A 25,309-nucleotide genomic window follows, 5' to 3' on the forward strand; every position below is an offset into this window, starting at 1 on the left:
TGGTCTCGAACTCCCTCAGGTGATCTGCCTGCCTTGGTCTTCCAAAGTGCTGGGATTACAGGCCTGAGCCACCGTGCCTGGCCTATTTTTTATTATTTATCTATTTTTTGAAACGGAGTCTTGCTTTGTTGCCAGGCTGGAGTGCAATGGCACGATCTTGGCTCACTGCAACCTCTGCCTCCCAGGTTCAAGTAATTCTCCTGCCTCAGCCTCCTGAGTAGCAGGGACTACAGGCACGCACCACCACGCCTGGCTAATTTTTTGTATTTTAGTGGAGACGGCTTCCCCGTGTTGGTCCGGCTGGCCTTGAACTCCTGACCTCGTGATCTACCTGCCTCGGCCTCCCAAAGTGCTGGGATTATAGGCGTGAGCCACTGTACCTGACTGATAAAATTTGTTTTTAACTCCATTTTCAAGTTGTGCGCTGTTGCGACTATATAGAAATACAATCGACTTTTGTATATTGGCCTCGTACCCAGAGACTTTGTTTAACTTCACTTAGCAAGTTTCATAGATCTTTTTGTAGATTCCTTTGGGTTATCTGCAAATCAGTCATACAATCATGATTGTCTACAAACCTCAGTTTTTTTTCCCTTTTTCTTCCCTTACTACATTGGTCAGGACCGCCAGTGATAGTGTTCTGTAGAAGTGATGAGAGCAGACAACCTTTTCTTGTTCCTGACTTTAGGAGGAATGTGTTCAGTATCATATACAGTGTCGGCTATAGCTTTTTGTAGACATTCTTTATGAGATTGAGCAGTCTCCTTTTCTCTTCCTAATTTGCTGATAACTTTTTATGATGAACAGATGTGGGCTAATAGTTTTCCTACATCTTTTATGATGACCATTGCTTTTTCTTCTTTAGTCAGCAAATGTAATGAATTACACCAATTTGGGAAATGTTGAATCAATGTTGCATTCCTGGGGGAAAAAAATCCACTTGTTTTTAATATATTGTCCTTTTTATGTATTCCCAGATTTGATTGAGTTTTGTTAAAGATTTTTGCATCTGTGTTTGTCTTGGATACTTTGTTATTTTCCTTTCTTGTAATAACCTTGTTGGGTTCTGCTTTCAGAGTTATGCTGGCTCTGTGAAACGAGCAGTATATACTCTTTTCTATTTTGTTTGTCATATAAGTTTGATATTACTTCTTTTTTTGTGTGTTTGGTTGAATTCGCTCATGAAACAATTTGGGCCAGTAGCTTTCTTTGTAAAAAGTTCAGAAATTACAAATTCAGTTTCTTTAACAGATATATGGCCATTTAGGTGGTTTATGACTTCTTTCCATTTTGGAAGGTTGTGTTTTTCAAGCAGTTTGTCTTTTTCCTCTGTGTTGTCACATTTTTAATTTAAAGTTGTTCGTACTGTTTCCTTGTTCTTCTTTTAATGTTGGTGGGCTCTATCTTGGTATCCCTTCTTTTATTCTTGATGTTGGTGATTTGAGAGTGAGGGAAGGAAAGCACTGATCTAAGCATGGGATTAGATTCCTGGAATTGGTAAGAGCCTTTCCAAAATCTTTCAATTTAGCACTAGATATTTTTCTTTCTTTTTTTTTGTAAGGCAGAGTCTTGCTCTTGTCACCCAGGCCAGAGTACAGTGGCGTAATCCTGGTTCACTGCAGCCTTGACTTCCTGGGCTCAGGTGATTCTACCGCCGTAGTCTCCCGAGTAGCTGGGACTACAAGTGTATGCCACCACGCTTCACTAATTTTTGTATTTTTTTTTTTTTTTTAAATAGAGACAGGGTTTTGCTGTCTTGCCCAGGGTGAGGCCCTTGATTGATTCTGGAACTCAACTTTGAAGGTTGAAGGCCTCTCTGAGAAGAGGAAGAGAAAAAAAATGGGAGGGAGCTGACATGAGGGCATGGGCAGTTCATTTCCAGGCTGTGTGGCTGCGCTGTTGGGAGCTGGGAACTGAGCAATGAAAATACCATGAACATGTGAGGCACAGGGGAGCGTGTTCAGCTTGCAGGAACAATGTCTTGGTTGCACTAAATTAACTACCTGTGTCCCAGATTACTTGACAATGAAAACTTGACTCAGTGGCATTTTGTTACAATATTTAAAGGAGAGTTCAGGCAAGCAACAGTCAAAAAGAGCTGACTATTTTAATAGATTCTATTTTTTGAGCCATTTTCAGTCAGCCTATGTGTGCGATGATTCTAAAAATTGTTTCAGATAATTTTTTAAGATTTTGGATGATTTGTATAATATTACATTAATCAATACTAGCTGTGATGTTGTTGTTGTGGTTTGGTTTTGTTTGAGAAGGAGTCTCGTTCTGTTGCCCAGGCTGGAGTGCAGTGACACCATCTAGGCTTACTCCAACCTCCACCTCCTAGGTTCAAGCAATTCTTCCATGTCAGCCTCCCGAGTAGCTGGGTCTGCAGGTGCTCACCATCATGCCCAACCAATTTTTGTATTTTTAGTGGAGACGGAGTTTCACCATGTTGTCCAGGCTGATCTCAAACTCGTGATCTCAGGTGATCTACCTGCCTTGGCCTCCCAAAGTGCTGGGATTACAGGCGTGAGCCACTGCTCCCAGCCACTCTAGCTGTGATTTTTACATTTTGTTCTGTGCTTTGACCAAACTGTAATTGGAGTGATCCATAATCTGACCTCTCTTTTACTTGCTGACAATTGAATGGACAACTTGGACTTTATCTCTACTAATTCAAACTATGCCTTGCGTTTTGTTTTTAAAATTTTTTCTTGGGTGGTGGTCGTCACTTTCAATTTCTCTAAGTAGTGTTTGAAAACTCAAAGGTTTTCTGTAGAATAACTTTACTTTTAGACAAATGATATATGTTCATTATTGAAAAATTCCAGCAATGTAGAAGAGAACAAAGATAGAAAAAATTCATGCAGTCATCATTGTGAAATAACCATCATTGAGTGAGATTCATTCAAGAGTATCTATATAGTGTACCTCTGTGTATATTCAGGGAGAAGGCCTGATTGACAAATAGCTTCCTGTTAAGGAATAGTACTATACACACACTTTTTTCTAAGTTGGTTGTGTTTAATATAACATCAATTTAAAATAAGGAAGCCAAAGTGAAATAAGAAATTGTTGAACATAAAATACTTCTTTATCCCAAGAAATAAGTTTCTAAAAACTCTCTAAAAGGTTAAGAAAATATGAGAATAAGAAGTGGGAATCAGCTTGGCACAGTGGCTCATGCCTGTGATCTCAGCCCTTTGGGAGGCTGAGGCAGGAGTTTGACCTGGGCAACATGACGAGACCCTGTCTCTGCAAAGAATACAGAAATTACCTGGGCTGGTGACGCGCGCCTGTAGCCCCGGCTACTTGGAAGACTGAAGTGAGAGGAACCCTTGAGGCCATGAGGTCAAGGCTGCAGTGAGCCAAGATTGCACCACTGCACTCCAGCCTAGGTGACACAGTGAGACCTTCTTCCAAGAAGTAAAAAAGTTGAAATCACTCTAACTTGAAAAAAAAAATAAAACTTCATGTTTCAATTTTAGATTATATTGGTCAACACCGTGTTATGAAATCAGAAAAAATAAATTATATAACACTTTCTTTTCTTCTCTCCCAATTTTTGTTATGGTTTTGTTTTTTGTTTAGTTTTCTTGGTGATTTTATTATTTTCTATAACTGTATTCCCTCCATTGTTCACTCTCACTTATATGTTTATGTAGATCTACTACTCTCTGTAATTTCTCTTACCGTAGTTCCCTCTATCCCAGGTTCTTTATTTTGATTTGAAACCTGGCTGGCTGTATTTTAACATCAAGCATTTTTTTCCAGGAGGGCCTCAGAGGTGTCAGATTCCTTACATTTTTGAAAACTTAATTACTTTTCTTCTCACCTCACCTTAGTAAAAGCCTTTATAGTCTTTTAAAATTCCAACCCTTTTTTTTTTTTTTTTTTTGAGATGGAGTCTCTCTCTGTCACCCAGGCTGGAGTGCAGTGGCGCGGGGACTACAGGTGCCCGCCACCACGACCAGCTAATTTTTTGTATTTTTAGTAGAGATGTGGTTTCACCGTGTTAGCCAGGATGGTCTCAATCTCCTGACCTCGTGATCCGCCCACCTCGGCCTCCCAAAGTGCTTGAGATTACAGATGTGAACCATCACACCCAGCCCTTAAATTCCAACTTCTATGGATGATATCAAATCTTGTCCCCCAACCCAGTCACCCTCCTTTGAGACCCCTTCATCTTTTTTTTTTTTTTTTGAGACGGAGTCTTGCTCTGTCGCCCGGGCTGGAGTGCAGTGGCCGGATCTCAGCTCACTGCAAGCTCCGCCTCCCGGGTTTACGCCATTCTCCTGCCTCAGCCTCCCGAGTAGCTGGGACTACAGGCGCCAGCCACCTCGCCCGGCTAGCTTTTTGTATTTTTTTAGTAGAGACGGGGTTTCACCGTGTTAGCCAGGATGGTCTCAAACTCCTGACCTCATGATCCGCCCGACTCGGCCTCCCAAAGTGCTGGGATTACAGGCTTGAGCCACCGCGCCCGGGCAAGAGACCCCTTCATCTTACTGTTCTAGTATGAATCGATTGCTCTCCATAACCTGAACTTTTGAAATACTAATTTAAATGATATTTACTGACCCTGAGTAATTTTGGTTTTCAGTGTGGTGTGCTGTCAAGGAGAAAGTCAGTGAAGGTTTATTTGTAGAGTAACATGAAAAAGAACAGTTGACAACTCTGTATACCGTTTTTGATCTTGCTCTTTCTCATTTAATATGTCTTAAAAGATGTGTTCGTATAAGTATATAAAGATCTTTTCTTTCTCTTTATTTTTATTTCATTCTTTTTTAAGTGATGGTGTCTCGCTCTGTCATTCAGGCTGGAGTACAGTGGCATCCTCTTAGCCCAGTGCAGCCTCAAACTCCTGAGTTCAAGTGATTCTCGCCCGACTCAGCCTCTCGCCACAGGCACACCACCATGCACAGCTAATTTTTTTAAATTTTTAATGTTTTTGTAGTGACAGGGTCTTGCTATGTTTCCCAGGCTGGTCTCAAACTCCTGGCCTCAAGTGATCCTCCCAGCTTGGTCTCCCAAAGTGCTGGAATTACAGGTGTGAGCCACTGTGCTCAGCCTTGCTTTCTCTTCAATGGCTGTCTCATAAGTAGGCCACTGAGCAGACGGCCCGTGCTTAATTTAGTGCTCATATTGAAGGGCATTTAGGTTACTTTTAAACGTTTACTGTTCCTCACTGTGCTTTAATGAAAAGCTTTCTGTCTGTGCTATTTTTGAGTATATTTATTTCTAAGATCAGTTCCTACAAATGAAATTTCTGTATCAAAGGGTAGATGCTGTTGTTTTAAGATGAAATAAGTTATAGACACAAAGAATTATAATTTGCATGTAAGGAGGAAAGAATAAAAGCAAACACTGGTGTACCTCCCTACTACTCAGTTGAAGAAACAGAGCGCTCCCAATGGCTTTGTCCCTCCCTCCAGTGTGCTCCTCAGTAGTTATTGTTATGCTTCCTCTCTTTCCGTTACAGGAGTAAACAGTGTCCTGAATTTTGTGGGTTTTTTTTTTGGAGACAGGGTTTCGCTCTTGTTACCCAGGCTGGAGTGCAGTGGCGCAGTCTCGGCTCATTGCAACCTCTGCCTCCCAGGTTCACGTGATTCTCCCGCCTCAGCCTCCTGAGCAGCCGGGATTACAGGTGCCCGCCACCACACCCGACTAATTTTTTGTATTTTTAGCAGAGATGGGGTTTCATCACGTTGGCCAGGCTGGTCTCGAACTTCTGACCTCAGGTGATCCATCCACCTCGGCCTCCCAAAATGCAGAGATAACAGATGTGAGCCACCGCGCCCGGCCCTGAATTTTGTGTTTCTTATTCCTTTGCTTTTTGTTATAGAGTTAATATATATTTCTGAAACCCTAAGTAACATAAGTTTTGCCTATTTTTATACTGGTTACAAATTATATCACAATTGTTTATATTCCTCTTTAACTTGCTCTTTTCACTCAACATTAAGGTTTTGGGGATGCATCCATGTCGATGCCTAAAACTTTGATGTGTTAATACCAAAGAGTAGTATTACATTGTGTGAACCTACCTTGGTGTATCTATTCTTGTGTTCATGAATATAAGGGCTGTTTCTAGTTTTTGGCTGTTAAGTACAAATGCTACTGTGAGCATTCTTGCCTGGCACAAGGACAGGAGTGTCTTTGAAATACAGTCCAAGGACTAGAACTGCTGGGCCATATGGTATGACAATCTTGTTTGTTTAGGCACGTTTTCTTAGTGAAATAGAACATACAGAAAATGCACAAATCAAAATGCGTAGCTCAATGAATTTTCACCAAGTACCCATTTAGCTGGCTCCCAGGAAAGAAACTGAACACACACCAGCCCCTTAGAAGCCCCGTGTCACTTTTAATCACAGTCTGTAACCGTTGCTGCCATAGAGTAACTGCCTACTTTCCTGACTTACAGTCATATCGTTTTGTTTTGTTTTGTTGCTTGCTTTTAAGTTTTACATGAATGGTATCCTACACTGTGATTGTTCTAGCTTCTTTTTTTGTTTTGTTTTTGAGACGGAGTCTTGATCTGTCGCCCAGGCTGGAGTGCAGTGGTGCGATCTTGGGTCACTGCAACCTCCTTCTCCCAGGATCAAGTGATTCTCCTGCCTCAGCCTCCCAAGTAGCTGGGATTGCAGGTGCGCACTACCATGCCCAGCTAATTTTTGTGTTTTTAGTAGAGACGAGGTTTCACCATGTTGGCCAGGCTGGTCTCGAACTCCTGACCTTAGATGATCCACCCACCTCAGCCTCTCAAAGTGCTGGGATTACAGGCATGAGTCACTGTACACAGCCTGTTCTAGCTTCTTTTGCCCAACATTGTCAGATGCGTCCATGTTGTAATGTGTGGTGGTAGTTTGTTTTCATTGCTGTGCAACATGCCATTGTTTGACTGTAATGCAATTTGGGTGTCCATTGTACTGTTTATGACCTTTGGGTATTTGCTAGCTTTTTTCGTTTTTTTTGAGACAAAGTCTCCATTACCCAGATGGAGTGCAGTGGTGCTGTTACAGCTCACTGCAGCCTCAACCTCAAACTCCTCAATCAGTCCTCCCACTTCAGCCTCCCGAGGAAGTACAGGCATGCACCACCAAGCCTGGCTGAGTTTTGCAATTTTTGTAGAGATGGGGGGGGGTCTCTCTGTGTTACCGAGGTTGGTGTTGAACTCCTAGGCTCAAGCAATCCACCTGCCTTGACCTCCCAAAATGCTGGGATTACAGGTATGAGCCACTGAGTCTGGCCAGTTTCTAGCTTTTTTTGAATACAAATAATGCTCCTTTGAACACTTTGTAATACTTTTGTTGATGCAGATATACAAGAGTCTCTCTCTGGAAAATATAACCCAGTTAGAATTGCTGGATGTATCATATGTATTTTTAGTTATAAAAGATGATGTCAGATGATTGTGCATTTTAAATGTTTGTATTTTGTCACCACCCTTCATGGTTGTTATATGCCTTTATTTTCCACCAGGAACGTCCTTGTGAGAGTGCCTGTCTCCCCACACCCTAACTTTTTTCTTTTTTTTTCTGAGATGGAGTCTTGCTCTGTCACCCAGGCTGGAGCGCAGTGGTGCAGTCTCGGCTCACTGCAACCACCACTTCCTGGATCCCAGCGATTCTCCTGCCTCAGCCTCTCCAGTAGCTGAGATTACAGGCACCCGCCACCATGACTGGCTGATTTTTATATTTTTAGTAGAGCCAGTATTTCACTATTTTGGCCAAGCTGGTCTCAAACTCCTGACCTCAGGTGATCCGCCCACCTTGACTTCCCAAAGTGCTGCTCGACCTCCCAAAGTGCTGGGATTATGGGCGTGAGCCACAGAGCCAGGCCTTCAGGCACTCTCATTTATATGTTGTTTCATCAAAATGTTTTTCTTTGCCAGCCTGATAGGTGAAAAGAGATATCTTATTGAAGATAAATTGATACCTGAGACTATCTTATAAGCAACCCTAATTTAACACTTGGTTTTCTTTTGTAGCCCGAGACCTCAGATCATTGTTCCCTCCCAGAGGATCTAGTGAGTACTTCCGCATGCTGTGGATTGGGGTTAATTGTGCCTTTGATAATAAGTGTTATAAGGAAATGATAGTAACAGTTTCATGAATTTCTTTCTCTTTGGTTGCTGATCAGTGGCTTTTTAATCTAACATGATAACTATATTATGAAAATGGTAGCAATAGTGATATTATGGGTAGTCCTTCCCCCAACTTGAAAAATAAAAATAAAGTTATATTGGTTTTCATTAAAAGGAAATGAAGAGGACACACAGCTCTCCTGCCTTGCTCTAGGGCGCAGGCTTGCTGTACTTGTTTTTCAAGGATGACTTTGTGACCTTTTCTCCACTTGAGTCCTCCTAAGAAAAGCACAAGAGGGCCACAATTTGATTGTCTTGGCCTGGATTCAGCTGCAGGAGTGTTCTTGCGCATTCTGACCTCAGCATGTTGGCTTTGTCCTGTCCTCGCCCAGATGTGGAAGGCGGAGCAGTACTTCCAGCTGGCAAAGCTGGTCACATTTCCTGTGTCTTCATAAGACTTTGCTACCTGAGTTGACAAACTCCAGTGTACCATGTAACCAGATTCAGTGACTATTTCAGAAAAGAGTTTTGTAAATTTTGGGTTTCTTGAGTTTCTAGAATCCTGAGTCATTCTGATTTTCAGTGATTCAGGATTGGATTGTTCTAGATGTCTGAAACTCAGGAACTACGATAGCTTTTCAGACAAAGACAGCATTGTCTTTTAGCAAATCCACTTTAAATCCATTCTGTTATATAAAAGGGTGTGTGTGTGCATATTAGTCCATGCTCATGCTGCTATAAAGAACTGCCTGAGACTAGGTAATTTATGAAGGAAAGAGGTTTAATTGACTCACAGTTCTGCATGGCTGGGGAGGCCTCCGGAAACTTAGAATCATGGCAGAAGAGGAAGCAAATGTGTCCGTCGTGATGGCAAAGGGGAAAAAGCCCTTGTAAAACCATCAAATCTCGTGAGAACTCATTATCAGAAGAACAGCATGAGGGTAACGCCCCCATGGTTTAATTACCTCCTACTGGCTCCCTGCCATGACACAAGGGGGTTATGGGAACTACAATTCAAGAGGAGATTTGAGTGGGGGCCCAGCAAAACCATATAATTATGTATATATGTGTGTGTGTGTACACACACACACACACACACACACACACACACAGATTTTTTTTTTCTAGGCTCCAGAATAGACATTTTCTTTTTTTCTCCAAATTCCTGGAGCATAAGTGTCAGATTGCATTTAGAAAAGCCTGTCTACCATGGATTGTGGCAGTGTTGCTTTAGAAGCCACATAGACTTTCTTTTTTATTTCAGTAGTCATCATGAGAAGGCTCTGATTTGTTGACTCCATATGTTAAGTCAACTCTGGAACAGGATCACATATTTGAAGATTGAAAGTAACTGCTTTTGTTCACTTCTACATTTGGCATCTTATTCTGATGGTTGCAGTGTACTTTTCCCTCTGAAAGTTTTTTAGTAGCCTTTGGCAAAAAGCAGTAATACTTACTACTTGGGAGCATTGTTTTTTATGCCCAGTTTCCCAATTTTAACTATCTTGAGGTCCTAAGTTAAAGGCGTGGGGCTTGAATGATAGACGATTACTGAGCAGGGATACATTTCTACATCAGACTTAAACCTAGGCTTGCGATCTAGTAAATGGGCACAGCTTTCAGACTCACCTGGCGCTGGGGGGCTTATTTTAGGGGAGGGATAAGGGAGGCTGTTGCTGTATGTCGGAAATAATTCTGCTTGGGAGACATTCTCGCCAGATGTTATCAGCCCATTTTTGTTTCTACATCTGTGTGTGTAGAGCTCTGGAATAGAATTGTTAAGTCTGAGCGAGAAAAAGCATAGTGGGTTAAGGATGAATAAAACGAACAGAACCCTCTTTCCTTGGCAGAATCTGCTTGTAGATTTCTTGTCTGTCCTTGTCTCTCTTCTTCCTGCCTGGCCCATTGCAGAGAGTATTGGAAGTTTCCAATCACTGGTGGTACTCTATGCTCATCCTACCTCCTTTGCTGAAAGACAGCGTGGCAGCGCCCCTGCTGTCTGCCTACTACCCTGACTGTGTTGGCATGAGCCCCTCCTGCACCAGCACAAACCGCGCCGCTGCCACTGGCAATGCCAGCCCTGGGAAGCTGGAGCACTCCAAGGCCGCCCCCTCCGTGCACGGTGAGAGCCATTCCTGGGACTCCCTGCTTGCCATTCCCCCACTCCCCTCCCTGGGGAATGTATGAGTAAGCAAAATGCAAAGGATTTTTAAAAATGTGCAGGCAGGGCACAGTGACTCATGCCTGTAATCCCAGCATTTTGGGTGGCCGAGGCAGGAGGATTCCTTGAGGCCAGGAGTTCGAGACCGGTTTGGGCAACATAGCGAGACCTTATCTCTAAAAATAAATAAGTAAATAAAATTTATTTTTTAAAATGTATGTGACCTATGATATAAAGCCCCTCATTATTTCATGGAAATGGTTGTACTGTGGATCAGTCATATCATTTATGTATAGTGTGTGGTTAATTTTTCCTCAGTAATTTGGAAAACCTGCAACACTCTAATTATCTACAGGACTGAATGAGTGTTTATTTGGAAGTTGGATTGCTGTCTCATTTAATGATAACATGAACTCTGATTTACCAGGAAAAAGTTTTCTACCTACATGAACAGTCCTTTTTCCTCTGAGTCTTTCTGCCTCTAATTATTGCCCTTGGTGATTCCAGAAAAATGACCTACTCTCAAAGAAAACTGCAGTGCAGGCATGCTTGTGATTATTTACTTTATTTTATTTTTTTGAGATGGAGTCTCGCTCTGTCGCCGAGGCTGTAGCGCAGTGGCACGATCTCGGCTCACTACAACCTCCAGTTCCTGGGTTCAAGCGATTCTCCTGCCTCAAGCTCCTGAATAGCTGGGACTCTAAGCATGTGCCACTACACCTGGGTAATTGTTTTTTTTTTTTTTCTTTTTGAGACAGAGTCTCACTCTGTCACCCAGGCTGGATTGCAGTGGCACGATCTTGGCTCCCTGCAACCTCCTCCTCCCAGGTTCAAGCGATTCTCCTGCCTCAGTCTCTCGAGTAGCTGGGACTACAAGCACATGCCACCACACCTGGCTAATTTTTTTTTTTTTTTTTTTTTTTTTTTTTTTTTTGTTGAGACGGAGTCTCGCTCTGTCGCCCAGGCTGGAGTGCAGTGGCCGGATCTCAGCTCACTGCAAGCTCCGCCTCCCGGGTTTATGCCATTCTCCTGCCTCAGCCTCCCGAGAAGCTGGGACTACAGGCGCCCGCCACCTCGCCCGGCTAGTTTTTTGTATTTTTAGTAGAGACGGGGTTTCACTGTGTTCGCCAGGATGGTCTCGATCTCCTGACCTCGTGATCCACCCGTCTCGGCCTCCCAAAGTGCTGGGATTACAGGCTTGAGCCACCGCGCCCGGCCACCTGGCTAATTTTTATATTTTTAGTGGAAACGAGGTTTCATCATGTTGACCAGGTTGGTTTCAAACTCCTGACCTCAAGTGATCCACCCTCTTTGGCCTCCCAAAGTGCTGGGATTACAGACGTGAGCCACTGCACCCGGCCTGGTTATTTACTTTAAAGGCAGCTTTACAATTCTACATTCGAATTCTTGGTGTAGAAGCAAGAATTCTGGATTTCCTACGCCTGGACAGGAACAAATGGCATTCTTGATTATGCAAATAGATTTTTGCACTGTGATCCTGTCTTAAGGTTTTGTTTTTTTGTTGTTGTTGTTTTTTACCAGTAACACTGAAATCTAGATGTGGTGGAAATCAAAGCTAAAGTGGTAATTCCCAGGGTTGACGAACAGGCACTTGACTACTGTTAGGGAGAGTGTATGTTTATGAAGGAAGATTTGGCAGTGTGCATCAAAAACTGGAAAACAGAGACTCTTTGACCCAGCAGTGCTATTTCTAGAAATTGATCCTAAACAGCTAATCAAATGTAAATCCAGAGATTAGGTACAAAGAAATTTCTTTTCACGTTGCTTGTAATAGTGAAGTAATTGGATGAAATTTAATGCCTAGCAATAGGGAAATGGTTAAATAATAAGAAAATATTATATAGCCATTGAATGCATATTTAGTGACACAGGAAAGTAGTCATGCTATTTTACACATTAAAAAGCAGGTTAGAAAACGACACTTTCATGACATTTTTTCCAGTTTTGCAAAGGCAGATATCTATTATATGAATATTCTCCGTTAATAGACACAGAAATAAGGATAATATATACCCCTAAATGTAACTCCACTACTGACATAATCAGGGGTTAGTGATTGTTATTTACGTCTATGAACCTATTCATTTTATAGTCAGAAAAAAATGCCATAAAAGTTATTTTAGGCTGGGCACAGTGGCTCACGCCTGTAATCCCAGCACTTTGGGAGGCCAAAAGTGGGCAGATCATGAGGTCAGGAGTTCGAGATCAGCCTGGCCAAAATGGTGAAACCCTGTCTTTACTAAAAAAGAAAATATACAAAAAATTAGCCAGGTGTGGTGGTGCACACCTGTAATCCCATCTACTGGGGAGGGTGAGGAAGGAGAATCGCTTGAACTTGGGAGGTGGAGGTTCCTGTGAGCTGAGATTGTGCCATTACACTCCAACCTGGGTGACAGAGCAAGACTCTGTCTCGAGAGAAAAAAAAAAAAGTTATTTTAAAAACATATCTCCGTGAGGAGTGGGCATTCAATGGATACAGAGTTTATCTTACAAGATGAAGAAGTTCTAGAGATCTGTGGCACAGCAACATGAATGTACTTAACACTACTGAACTGTACACTTAAAAACAGATAAGAAGGCTGAGTGCAGTGACTCACACCTATAATCTCAGCACTTTGGGAGGCGGAGGTGGGTGGATCACGAAGTCAGGAGATCAAGACCATACTGGCTAACACAGTGAAACCCCATCTCTATTAAAAATACAAAAAAAAAAAAAAATTAGCTACTAAAAATACAAAAAAAAAAAAAAAAAAGAAAAAATTAGCTGGGCATGGTGGCGGGCGCCTGTAGTCCCAGCTACTCAGGAGGCTGAGGCAGGAGAATGGCGTGAACCCAGGAGGCGGAGCTTGCAGTGAACCAAGATCGCACCACTGAACTCCAACCTGGGCAACAGAGTGAGACTCCATCTCAAAAAAAAAAAAAGATACCTGGGCATGGTAGCTCATGCCTGTATTCCCAGCACTTTGGGAGGCTGAGATGGGTGGATCATTTGAGGCTAGTACCTTGAAACCAGCTTGGCCAACATGGTGAAACCCATAGCCACAAAAAATAGAAAAATTAGCCGGGTGTGGTGGTGAGCACCTGTAATCCAGCTACTCAAGAAGCTGAGGCATGAGAATTGCTTGGACCTGGGAGATGGGAGATGGAGGTTACAATGAGCTGAGATCAGACCATTGCACTCCAGCCTGGGCAGCAGAGCAAGATTCTGTCTCAAAAAAAAAATAAAAGTTGATAAATTTTATGGTATGCATTTTTTTACCACAATTAAAAAAAAAAAATTTCCATCCTATAGAAATAAAGGTTGAGAATAATGTGAAGAAAGAATGAGAAAAAAATTTATGTACGTTTTGTCTAACTGGGTGGAGGAAGCAAAGGTATTTATGTAGGGTAGACATGGAGCTTGTCTAGGCTTACTTCTTGGTTTGCTTTTGCCCTTTAATTCTTCTGGATTTGGAAGTTACAGCTTGCAGGAGTTTCCCATTTGTGTCACCTATCAGTTCCAGGCATGAACCGATACTTCCAGCCTTTCTACCAGCCCAATGAGTGTGGCAAAGCCCTCTGTGTGAGGCCGGATGTGATGGAACTGGATGAGCTCTATGAGTTTCCAGAATATTCCCGAGACCCCACCATGTACCTGGCTTTGAGAAACCTCATCCTCGCACTGTGGTATACTAACTGCAAAGTAAGTAAGGGCATGTTAGCCAGTAGCACTGGACAGAGAAGGACCATGTTGAAAAGGAGGGGATACTTTGTCTAGGGATGGACACTTCTACGCCAGAGTTTCTCAACCTTGGCTCTGTTGACAATTTGGGCAGATAATTGTTTGTGGTGGGGGCTGTCTTTGCACTGTAGGATATTTAGCAAGATCCCTGGCTTCTACCCACTAGATTCCAGGAACGCTTCCCACCTGTGAAAACAAAGTATGTCTGTAGACATTTCCAAATGGGGACAGAATCACCCCTTGTTGAAAACCACTACTCTAGACGACAGATAGTCAGAATGCTGACTCTCCAGTGGTGAGTATAAGGTATAAGGTTGGATCCAAGGAGTTCCAATGGCAAGAGGGAAAAACATCCAAGATTGAATTACAGATCCTTGAGGACAGGAATTTTTATTCACCCCGACGTCCTAAATCAACCAAGACCAGTACTTTTCTTCTGTTGGGACTAAATAAATGTTAGGGCTGTCACACTGTACCCACCTTGAAAAAGGTGAAGATAAATTGTGGGGAGAATGGGAATACTAGCTAAAAACAAAAAACAAAGGGGCTGGGTGAAGTGGCTCATGTCTGTAATTCTAGCACTTTGGGAGGCTGAGGCAGGAGGATTGCTTGAGCCTAGGAGTTCAAGACCAGCCTGGGCGACATAATGAGACCCCTATCTCTACAAAAAATTAAAAAATTAGCCATGTATGGTGGCACATGCTTGTAATCCTAGCTACTTAGGAGGCTGAGGTAGTAGGATAGTCTGAGCCTGGGAGGTCAAGGGTGCAGTAAGCCATGATTGCACCACTGTACTCTAGCTTGGGTGACAGAATGAGACCCTGTTTCCAAAAAAAACCCCACAAAGATTCTCTTGATCCTAGCATTTTTCTGATTTATTAATTTAATCAGCAGTTAGAGTCATTGCTGAATTCAGAACATTGTGCAAGACTGCCAAAGTAATCTTAACTAAAGAAAGATATGCCAGTTTCACCTTGGCATTTCACTGGATTAGAATCCAGAATGAAATGACATAGCCTGATTAAGTTTATGGCTGTTAATGCGACTATATGAATTATAGCCAGGTGAGTAGGCTGTGCCACTGATTTTCTGCCCAGTAGCCTTGAAATAGGTGCTCAGTAAACCAACTGAACAAAATTATGGTCAGAATTTCCTATAAATAAATTATAAAGAGTGGTGGTGTGGCCCTGTAGTCCCAGCTACTTGGGACACTGAGGCAGGAGGATCACTTGTGCCTAGGAGTTCAAGACCAGCCTGGGCAACATAGTGAGATCCCATCTCAAAAAAAAAAAAACACAACAAAGAAACAGCCTGGATTCATTTTTTTTTGGCCACATTTCTTTTTTTTTTTTTTTTTTTTTTTTTGAGGCGGAGTCTCGCTCTGTCGCCCGACTGGAGTGCAGTGGCCGGATCTCAGCTCACTGCAAGCTCCGCCTCCTGGGTTACGCCATTCTCCTGCCTCAGCCTCCCGAGTAGCTGGGACTACAGGCGCCCGCCACCTCGCCCGGCTAGTTTTTGTATTTTAGTAGAGACGGGGTTCACCGTGTTAGCCAGGATGGTCTCGATCTCCTGACCTCGTGATCCGCCCGTCTCGGCCTCCCAAAGTGCTGGGATTACAGGCTTGAGCCACCGCGCCCGGCCTTGGCCACATTTCTTTTTGTTTGACTTTGAAATTTGACTTATACAGGGGAAGAATCTTATAGAAGTCCTAGACTTAGCTGGATCTATTTTAGTTTTTCATAACATAGAATTTATTGTGTATACTGGCCGGGCGCGGTGGCTCACACCTGTAATTCCAGCACTTTGGGAGGCTGAGTTGGGTGGATTACTTGAGGTCAGAAGTTCGAGAGCAGCCTGGCCAACGGGATGAAACCCCCGTCCCTACTAAAAATACAAAGAATTAACTGGGGGTGGTGCCAGGTGGCCTTTAATCCCAGCTACTTGGGAGGCTGAGGCAGGAGAATCACCTGAACCTGGGAGGCGGAGGCTGCAGTGAGCTGAAATCATGCCATTGCACTCCAGCCTGGGTAACAAGAACGAAACTCCGTCAAAACAAAAAAAAATTTACCGTATATACTTAATATTAGAGTGGGAAAACATATTTGCTTTAAAAGAATCAAAGACTTTGAAATGTGTGCTTTCTTTTTTTTTTTTTTTTTGACACACGGACTTGTTCTGTTGCCCAGGCTGGAGTACAGTGGCATCATCACAGCTCAGTACAACAGCCTCGCCTTCCCAGTCTCAGGTGATTCTCCCATCTTAGTCTTCTGAGTAGTTGGGACCACAGGCACGTGCTACCATGCGCAGCTAATTTTTTTGTAGGATGGGGTCTTGCTATGTTGCCCAGGCTGTTCTCAAACTTCTGGGCTTAAACAGTCCTCCTGGCTTGGCCTCCCAGAGTGCTGGAATTACAGGCCTGAGCCACCACACCTGGCCTTGAAATGATTCTTGTTAAACTTCATGAATACAAACAAATGTATTATCTTCTGCAGCAATCCAAGCCAGTGTTGTATGTGTTATTTCTCGAATATTTGGTTCTGGTGGAGCTGGGGATTGGTGACAGGGGGCAGAGGAGAGGCCTGGGGTGGAAGCTGCTTGGTGCCTGTTCTTGCTTCCTGATGCTGGGCGGAGGTGGTGGCATCATTACTCTTGAGTCTTTGAAACAGATCAAGGCCATGCCAAGGCTAGGTGAGCAGAGAAAGACGGTGTCTTTTTTTTTTTTAGATGGAGTTTTGCTCTCGTGCCCAGGCTGGAGGGCAATGGTGCAATCTTGGCTCACCGCAACCTCCTCCTCCTGGGTTCAAGCGATTCTCCTGCCTCAGCTTCCTGAGTATCTGGGATTACAGGTGTGCACCACCATATCTGGCTAATTTTTTTGCGTTTTTAGTAGAGACAGGGTTTCACCGTGTTAGCCAGGCTGGTCTCTAACTCCTGACCTCAAGCGATCCACCTGCCTCGGCCTCCCAAAGTGCTGGGATTACAGGCGTATGCTACCACGCCCGGCTAAATTTTTTGTATTTTTAGTAGAGATGGGGTTTCACCATGTTGGCCAGGCTGGTCTCGAACTCCTGACCTCAGGTGATCCACCCGCCTTGGCCTCCCAAAGGGCTGGGATTACGTGCTGTAAAGGCATGAGCCACCGTGCCCGTCCCCCCCATCCCCCGAATCTTATCAGTCACAAGAATCCAGCTTTTTCTACGGTCAGTAGGATCAGCAGCCTGGATTTCTTTAGTGGCCTTTGTTGAGTCAGGAGTGTGATGTGCTCTGCCGCCATGCACCTGCTGCAGTCGTTCTTGCTCAGGGAAGACCGACATGATAAAGTGTAAATCGCTGTATCTTCCTGTTGTCTCCTCCTCCTTTTTCCCCACTGGGGAAACCTCCCTCTGTTCTTACTGTCTTAGTGATAAGTGATGGATTTGAATTACCCAGAGATTTTTTTTTTTGTTATTATGGTTGAGTACACATAACATTTATTTTTTTAAAATGGAGAAAAGGTCTCGCTCTGTTGCACAGGCTGGTCTCCAAGTTTTGGGCTCAAGTGATGCTCCTGCCTCAGCCTCCCAAAGTGGTGGGATTACAGGCATGAGCCATTGTGCCCAGCCCCATTCCATCTTAACCATCGTAAAATTTACAGCTCAGTGGCATTAAATACATGTATAATGTATAACCCATCACCATTATCTGGTTCCAGAACTTTCTCATTATCCCAAGAGGGAACCCGACACCAATTAAACCGTCTGTTCTCATTTTCTCCTGTTCTCAGCCCCTGGCAACCACAGATCTACTGTCTGTCTGTATAGATTGTGGTAGATATTTCCAGTAAATGGAAGCATATAATATGTGGCCTTTGGTGACTGACTTCTTTCGCTTGGCATAATGTTTTCAAGGTTTATCCATGTTTTAGCACATGTCAGAACTTCACTCACTTTTATAACTGAGTAATATTTCATTGTACACATCGCATTTTGTTTACCCATTCATCCATTGATGGGCATTCGAATCGTTTCCTCCTTTTCCCTATTTGAATACTGCCGCTGTGAACATTTTGTTTGAACATCTGTTTTCAGTTCTTTTTGGTATATACTAAGGATTGGAATTACTGGGTCATATAGTATTTTAGGTTTAACCTTTTGAGGAACCAAAAAAAGTTTAAAAAATTAATTGGTTTGCTTTTTAAATTGAGAAATAAACATTGTATATGTTTATCGTGTACAATCTGATGTTTTGAAATATACATATATATATGTTGTGGCCAGGTGCGGTGGCTCACACCTCTAATCGCAGCACTTTGGGAGGCCAAGGTGGGTGGTTTACCTGAGGTCAGAAGTTTGAGACCAGCCTGGCCAACATGGTGAAATCCTGTCTCTACTAAAAATACAAAAAACTATCCGGGCTTGGTGGCAGGCGCCTGTAGACCCAGCTACTTGGGAGGCTGAGGCAGGAGAATTGCTTGAACCCAGGAGGTGAAGGTTGCAGTGAGCTGAGATAGTGCCACTGTACTCCAGCCTGGTGACGGAGCGAAACTCCATCTCAAAAAAAAAAAAAGAAAATATATATACATTGTGGAATAGCTAAATTGACGTAATTAACATATGCCTTACGTCATATACTTACCTTTTTTTTTGTTTCTGAGAACTTAAAAATCTCTCCATGATATTCAAGTGTATATAATACGTTGTTATTAACTATGTATTGTAGTTACCATGTTGTAAAATGGATCTTCTGAAATTATTCCTCTTGTCTAAACTGAAATTTTGTGTCCTTTGACCAACATCTCCCCACTATTCCCCCTCCCCTCAGCTCCTCCTAATGCCTGTTCTACTTTTCTGCTTCTGTGAGTAGGACGTTTTTAGATTGCACATGTGTACGTGAGATCATGCAGTATTTGTCTGTGTCTGGTTTATTTCACTTAATGTCCTTCTGGTTCAACCATGTTGTTGCAAATGACAGGACTTCCTTTTTTTCTTTTAAGGCTGACTAGTATTCCATTGTATGGATATAGCACATTTTCTTTATTCATCCATCAGTGGCCTCTAGGTTGATTCCATATCATGGCAGTTGTGATAATGCTGCAATGAACATGGGAGTGCACATCTCTCTTTGACGTGCTGATTCATTTTATTTGACTACCCCACAGTGGGGTTGCTGGATCATGCGGTAGTTTTATTTTTAGTTTTTTTGAGACACCTCCATACTGTTTTCCATAATGACTGTACTAATGTACATTCCACCAACAGTGAATAAGGGTTCTCTTTTCTCTTCATCATTTGTTACCTTTTGTCTTTTTTGATAATAGCCATTTTAACAGGTATGAGGTGATTTTCATTGTGGCTTTAATTTGCATTTCCTTGATGATTAGTGGTGGTGAGCAGTTTTTCATATATACTTGGCCTTTTGTACCTTTGGGTTCCACATCTTGAAAATATTTGGGAAAAAAAATGGATGGTTGCATCTCCACTAAACGCTATACATACTTTCCTTGTCGTTATTTTCTACACAATATTATATAACAACTATTTACATAGCATTTACATTGTCTTAGGTATTATATCTAGAGATAGCGTAAAGTATGCTGGAGTCTGTGCATAGATTATATGTAAATACTGTCATTTTATATAAGGGACTTGAGAATCTATGGATTTTGGTCTTCTTAGGAGGGTTCTAGAACCAATCTCCTTCTGGAAACCAGGGAGGACTGTTCCTGTTGGCCATTTGAGCATCTCTTTTACTTGTCTTTTAAATGGATTGTTTTCCTGCTATTGTTTGAATTCCTTGGGACTTTTTTTAAAAAGCAGTTTGGTTTTATTTCCAAACACAGGAAGCTCTTACTCCTCAGAAATGTATTCCTCACATCATCGTGCGGGGTCTCGTGCGTATTCGATGCGTTCAGGAAGTGGAGAGGATACTGTATTTTATGACCAGAAAAGGTCTCATCAACACTGGAGTTCTCAGCGTGGGAGCCGACCAGTATCTTCTCCCTAAGGACTACCACAATGTAGGTGATTGTAGCTTTAGTGATAGCCTTGCCATTGATCAGGACAAACGCTAGTCTACTGCTGTTAATAAATACAGTAAAAGCCACATTATCACCATAAAACTTACAGAAGCAAGGCTTTCGCAGAATGTGTTTCTCCTGAAAGAAGACTATCAAGCACTCTTTCCTGAGATTGTAGGGGAAAAGGAAAGGGAGTAATAAGTGCCACCACATTCTTTTTGAAAATAACTTTCTAAGGACATCAAAGAAATGTAAATGAACGAATTTGCTCTGCAGTTGCAGAACAACTAAAACAGGATGTTGTTATCACCTGCTCTAATTGGAATTTTGTTTCTTTTCTTTTTAAGAAATCAGTCATCATTATCGGGGCTGGTCCAGCAGGATTAGCAGCTGCTAGGCAACTGCATAACTTTGGAATTAAGGTAGGATTTTGGGGACATGGAGTTAGAACAGATGGTTGGCTGCTCCTTTTGGTCCAAATTTCTAAGATTTAGAAACCAGTTCCTGTTTTTAGTGAAAGAATACTAAATATATTATATGTTTGTATTAGGTCCTAGAAAAGTTATAAAACTTGAAATTGATTTCATAAGAGAAAGGTAAATAGAAATTCTCACAGCTTTGGAGATAATTTTAGACTCTAATGAGCAAGTCAGAAGAAATTCTAACTCGGCATTAAAGTTGAAATTCTTTTTTTTGAGACAGAGTCTTGCTCTGTCGCCCAGGCTAGAGTGCAGCAGTGCGATCTCAGCTCACTGCAACGTCCTCCTCCTGGGTTTCAAGATGGGATTACAGCTGTGTGCCATCATGCCCAGCTAATTTTTGTATTTTTAGTAAAGCAGAGTTTCACTGTGTTGGCCAGGCCGGTCTTGAACTCTTGACCTCAAGTGATCTGCTTGCCTTGGCCTCCCAAAGTGCTGGGATTACAGACGTGAGCCACTGCGCCTGGCCAAAGTAGAAATTCTTGACAGGTTATTGTTCACACAATAGAAGTGATGAGAAAAAGCCTGTTTTTCTGCAGTAGTTTGAGACAGCAAATAGTAGCATGGATATTCACTATTTCTCGTGTAAAATTTTCTGAAATACTCAGTTCTAAGTTTTTTTTTTTTTTTTTTAATCTATTTATTTTGAGACTGTTATGAGACTGGCTAATTTTTGTATTTTTGGTAGAGACAGGGTTTCACCATGTTGGCAAGGATGGTCTCAAACTCCTCAGTTCAAGCGATCTGCCTGCCTTGGCCTCCCAAAGTGCTGGGATTATAGGCGTGAGCCACCGTGCCCGGCCTCCAGTTAAATATTTTTATGTCTGTCAAAAACACCCTTTGCGGAGCTTGCAGTGAGCTGAGATTGCACTACTGCACTCCAGCCTGGGCGACAGAGTGAGACTCCATCTCAAAAAAAAAAAAAAAAAGAAAAAAAAAATGCCCTTTGAATCTCGTTTCAGACAGGACCCACTGCTCCGGGCCTAGCACATGTTTCAGTTGATTGTTTATTTCAGTGTTAGATATTTGGGCCAAGGTTATTTGAGTTTTACCTGGGAAACCTACACATTATATTACAAGGAAGGTTATTAAAATCCAAAATCTAGGGAGGCTGGTCTTGAATGTTCAGCTGTCCTCTTATACTAAAAAGAAACTAGAAATGGGCTGGGCACAGTGGCTCAGTGCCTGTAATCCCAGTACTTTGGGTGGACAAGGTGAACAGATCGCTTGAGCTCAGGAGTTTGAGATCAGCCTGGGCAACATGGCAAAACCCTGTCTTTACCGAAAAAAAAAAAAAAAAATGCCAAAAGAAAACTGACCAGGCATGGTAGTACGCACCTGTGGCCCCAGGTACTCAAGAGGCTGAGGTGGGAGGATCTCTTGAGTCAAGGAGGCGGAGGTTGCAGTGAGCCGAGATCTAGCTAGCCACTGCACTCCAGTCTGGGTGACAGAGTGGGATCCCAACTCAGAAAAAAAAAAAACAAAAAAAAAAACAAAGAAAAACTAGAAATGGATGGTTCTGTGTAAAACTGAAGTCAGAGAAAGAGGGTAGAACTACAATGTGCAGCTTTCCTAGTTAGAGAAAGTGAAGAATTTAAGTTTGAGAAAGCAGTTTGGAGAATCAGTATTACTTTCTGCCCCATTCCCAAGTGATGGGGGAGATACCCAGGAGACCACCCTCCATTCCCCGCATGGGTGGGAAATAGATTCCTCTGAGTAGCCTGAAAGATGGTTAACTTGGGGAACCTCTCCTTGAGAATTTCAAGTAGTTTCTAGAGATCCAGAAGTGAAAGACTGGCCTTGCGATGAATAGGACTCACGTTTTCAGGTGATGCAACTCAGGGAATGTGGCACTTGGAATCCCAGGGCTGCAGGTGAGGCACTGCCTGTGCGTCCAAGAGCAGCTTCTCATGCCACCAGCATTAGAAATTTGGTGGCAATAAAATAGCCTGGGTATGAGACAAACCTCATTAGGCCAAGCCCATGAATTCATATTTATATGGAGTGGCATACTTTTTAAAAAAAAATAATATATCTTAGGGAAGTTAAGGCTTATTTGCAGTGCTAAAGGAATTTTGCTACGTAGATATTTCTTAGGAAAAATCACCTAAAGAAGTTTTTAACTGCTTCTTAACTTATGGAATACTATTTTATAAAAAGCTTTCAAAGTACATTTCATGTACTAGTTCATTAAATCTTTTTGTTTTTTTTGAGACAAAGTCTTGCTCTGTTGCCCAGGCTGGAGTGCAGTGGCGCAATCTCTGCCCACTGCAGCTTCCACCTCCCGGGTTCAAGCGATTTTCGTGCCTCAGCCACCTGAATAGCTGGGATTACAGGTGTGTGTCACCATGCCAGACTAATTTATTTCTGGTAGAGACGGGGTTTCGCGATGTTGACCAAACTGGCCACAAACTCTTGGCCTCATGTGATCCTCCTGCCTCTGCCTTCCAAAGTACTGGTATTACAGGCGTGAACCATCGCGTCTGGCCTAGTTCATCAAATCTTATTATCTGGTTTGAGGGATTCTTTCAACAGACCACTCAGTTTTTCCTTGCTAGAGTCTAGATGGATTGTTTTGAACATCTATTTTGGCTTCTGTTCACACTGCCTGCTATTTAAAGTTGTTTTTGTAGAAATATTTTGAATTAACTAAATATAGAGGCTGTTTAACAGTGTCCTCCTACATTTTTATAATACTGTGTCTGATATAACTCTTGTGTCCTATTTAGCTTCCCTGACTGTCTGTCTTTTTAGGTGACTGTCCTGGAAGCCAAAGACAGAATTGGAGGCCGAGTCTGGGATGATAAATCTTTTAAAGGCGTCACAGTGGGAAGAGGCGCTCAGATTGTCAATGGGTGTATTAACAACCCAGTAGCATTAATGTGTGAGCAAGTGAGTTTCTTTTAGCTTTGCGTTGTAGATAAAGGAAAGAAAAACAGTTTCAATTTGCTTGCGTGCAGTATTAATATGCTTCTAAAGTAAATTACATATAACAGCTCCCTCATCTCCTCTGCAAAGTAGTAAGAATTACACTTCTGCCTTTCTGAGAAGGTAGAACTAGAGGATGTAAAAGACTTTTTTCCTTTTTCTAAGCTCTTTAATTTCATTTCCTTGTTATTTGCAGGTCACTTGGTTAGCTCATAATTTTAGGGTTGCCAGATTTAGCGTATAAAAATACAGAATTCTCAATTAAATTTCACTTTCAGATAAACCAGTAATTTTTTTACCCAAGTATTTCCCAGTATTACGTGCAATATTTACATGCAATATTTGGGACATACTTAAAAAATTATGTATTACTAATCTGAATGTCATATTTAATGAGGGAGCCTGTCTTTAATCTGGCAGTCTTACAGAGTTTATTTGAAGAGTTGGTGGGCCCAAGGCTTTTTCTGAAATGTTTATTGATGGTCAGTTCAATTTCAGCTTCTGCTGTGAGTGTTTGTGTGTTTGTGTGTTCATTTACATGAGGGTCCACAGAAGAGGTAGAATGTTCGAGCAAGGACAGGCAGTGTCTAGCATCAGAAACATGAGCCAAAAAGTTACAGTGGGCGTGGCGTGGGAGCTGTTGCTGCCCCTCTCACATTCTCATCAAATAAAATCTTGTAGATTTCATGCTGTTTTTTTTTCACTGCCTGCCTTTGCTGCCATTCCCCATGAAGCATATTTAGCTTTATTTTTGAGAGGTATTAGACCATTTTCTCCATGAGAGCTCTGTCTGATTTTCAGCTTAGAACCTGTAAATATTTTTTTCCAGGAAAAATTTTCACCTTCTTATTCTTATTATTTTGAAGCTTGGCATCAGCATGCATAAATTTGGAGAAAGATGTGACTTAATTCAGGAAGGTGGAAGAATAACTGACCCCACTATTGACAAGCGCATGGATTTTCATTTTAATGCTCTCTTGGATGTTGTCTCTGAGTGGAGAAAGGATAAGACTCAGCTCCAAGATGTCCCTTTAGGAGGTATGGGGAGAACGGTGTTCTGATTGTTCCATCTCAGTTTCGTTGTTACCTAAGCTTCATCAGCAGTGGCATCGTTCATTTGCTAGGTCGGATGTCAGCAACAGGGAAGCCCTCCTGAGCATTTCTTTTGGATGGATGGATTCTCCAAGTTCTCAGGGGAGAAGAACTTTTTTTAGGGAGCCTTAGATGCTTGCGTTGTGTACACACACACACAGACCTTACTTGACACAATAGCTGGTGTTTTACAAAATTACCTACGTGTTTAATTTTAAATTTCCCAGAGTAGCTTACTTTTATGGAAACGTGGTAAGCCCTGTGTGATAAATCATCACCTTGTAATGTCTTTTCTAGGTAAGGGTTTCTGTGTGCCAGGATTTCTTTTTGTTGAGCAGTGAGTTAAGGTTTTTTCCAGTATATTTTAAGAATACAAGAGTGTTACAGTTTAAGAATTTTAATCCATTAGGTGCAGTGGCTCACACCTGTAATCTGAGCATTTGGGAGGCCAAGCGGGGAAGATCACTTGAGTCCAGGAGTTGAAGACCAGCCTGGGCAACATAGTAACATAGTGAGCCTTATGTCTACAAAAAAAAAAAAAAAAGAAGGCATGGTGATGTGTGTCTGTAGTCCCAGCTACTTGGGAGGCTGAGGTGGAAGGATAGCTTGAGCTGAAGAGGTAGAGGTTCTGGTGAGCTATGATCCCACCACTGCACTCCAGCCTGGGTAACAAAGCAAGACCCTAGTTCAAAAAAAAATTTTTTTAATTCAAGATCTTTTGGCTTTTGTACTTAAATGGGCAATATTAGGCACAACACTTTAGAAAAGTTGACCACCCACAGTGGCTCATTTTCACGAGGGTGCCAGCTGAAATTTCACTGTATTGCTT

General features: G+C 42.3%; 1 protein-coding gene across 1 annotated transcript in view; it reads left to right on the forward strand.

The window, feature by feature from the left end:
* Window positions 1–25,309, forward strand: part of KDM1B (lysine demethylase 1B) — a 68,373-nt gene that overhangs the window by 21,569 nt on the left and 21,495 nt on the right. Inside the window, exons 8-14 of the mRNA XM_033216342.1 lie at window positions 7,988–8,026; window positions 9,995–10,205; window positions 13,763–13,947; window positions 19,805–19,981; window positions 20,329–20,403; window positions 23,215–23,352; window positions 24,255–24,426. Of these exons, the coding sequence (XP_033072233.1) occupies window positions 7,988–8,026; window positions 9,995–10,205; window positions 13,763–13,947; window positions 19,805–19,981; window positions 20,329–20,403; window positions 23,215–23,352; window positions 24,255–24,426 (997 nt within the window). The remainder of the gene's footprint in view (window positions 1–7,987; window positions 8,027–9,994; window positions 10,206–13,762; window positions 13,948–19,804; window positions 19,982–20,328; window positions 20,404–23,214; window positions 23,353–24,254; window positions 24,427–25,309) is intronic.

The sequence above is a fragment of the Trachypithecus francoisi genome, unplaced genomic scaffold, assembly GCF_009764315.1.
Source record: "Trachypithecus francoisi isolate TF-2019V2 unplaced genomic scaffold, Tfra_2.0 Lachesis_group10, whole genome shotgun sequence".
In the NCBI taxonomy this organism is placed as follows: domain Eukaryota; kingdom Metazoa; phylum Chordata; class Mammalia; order Primates; family Cercopithecidae; genus Trachypithecus; species Trachypithecus francoisi.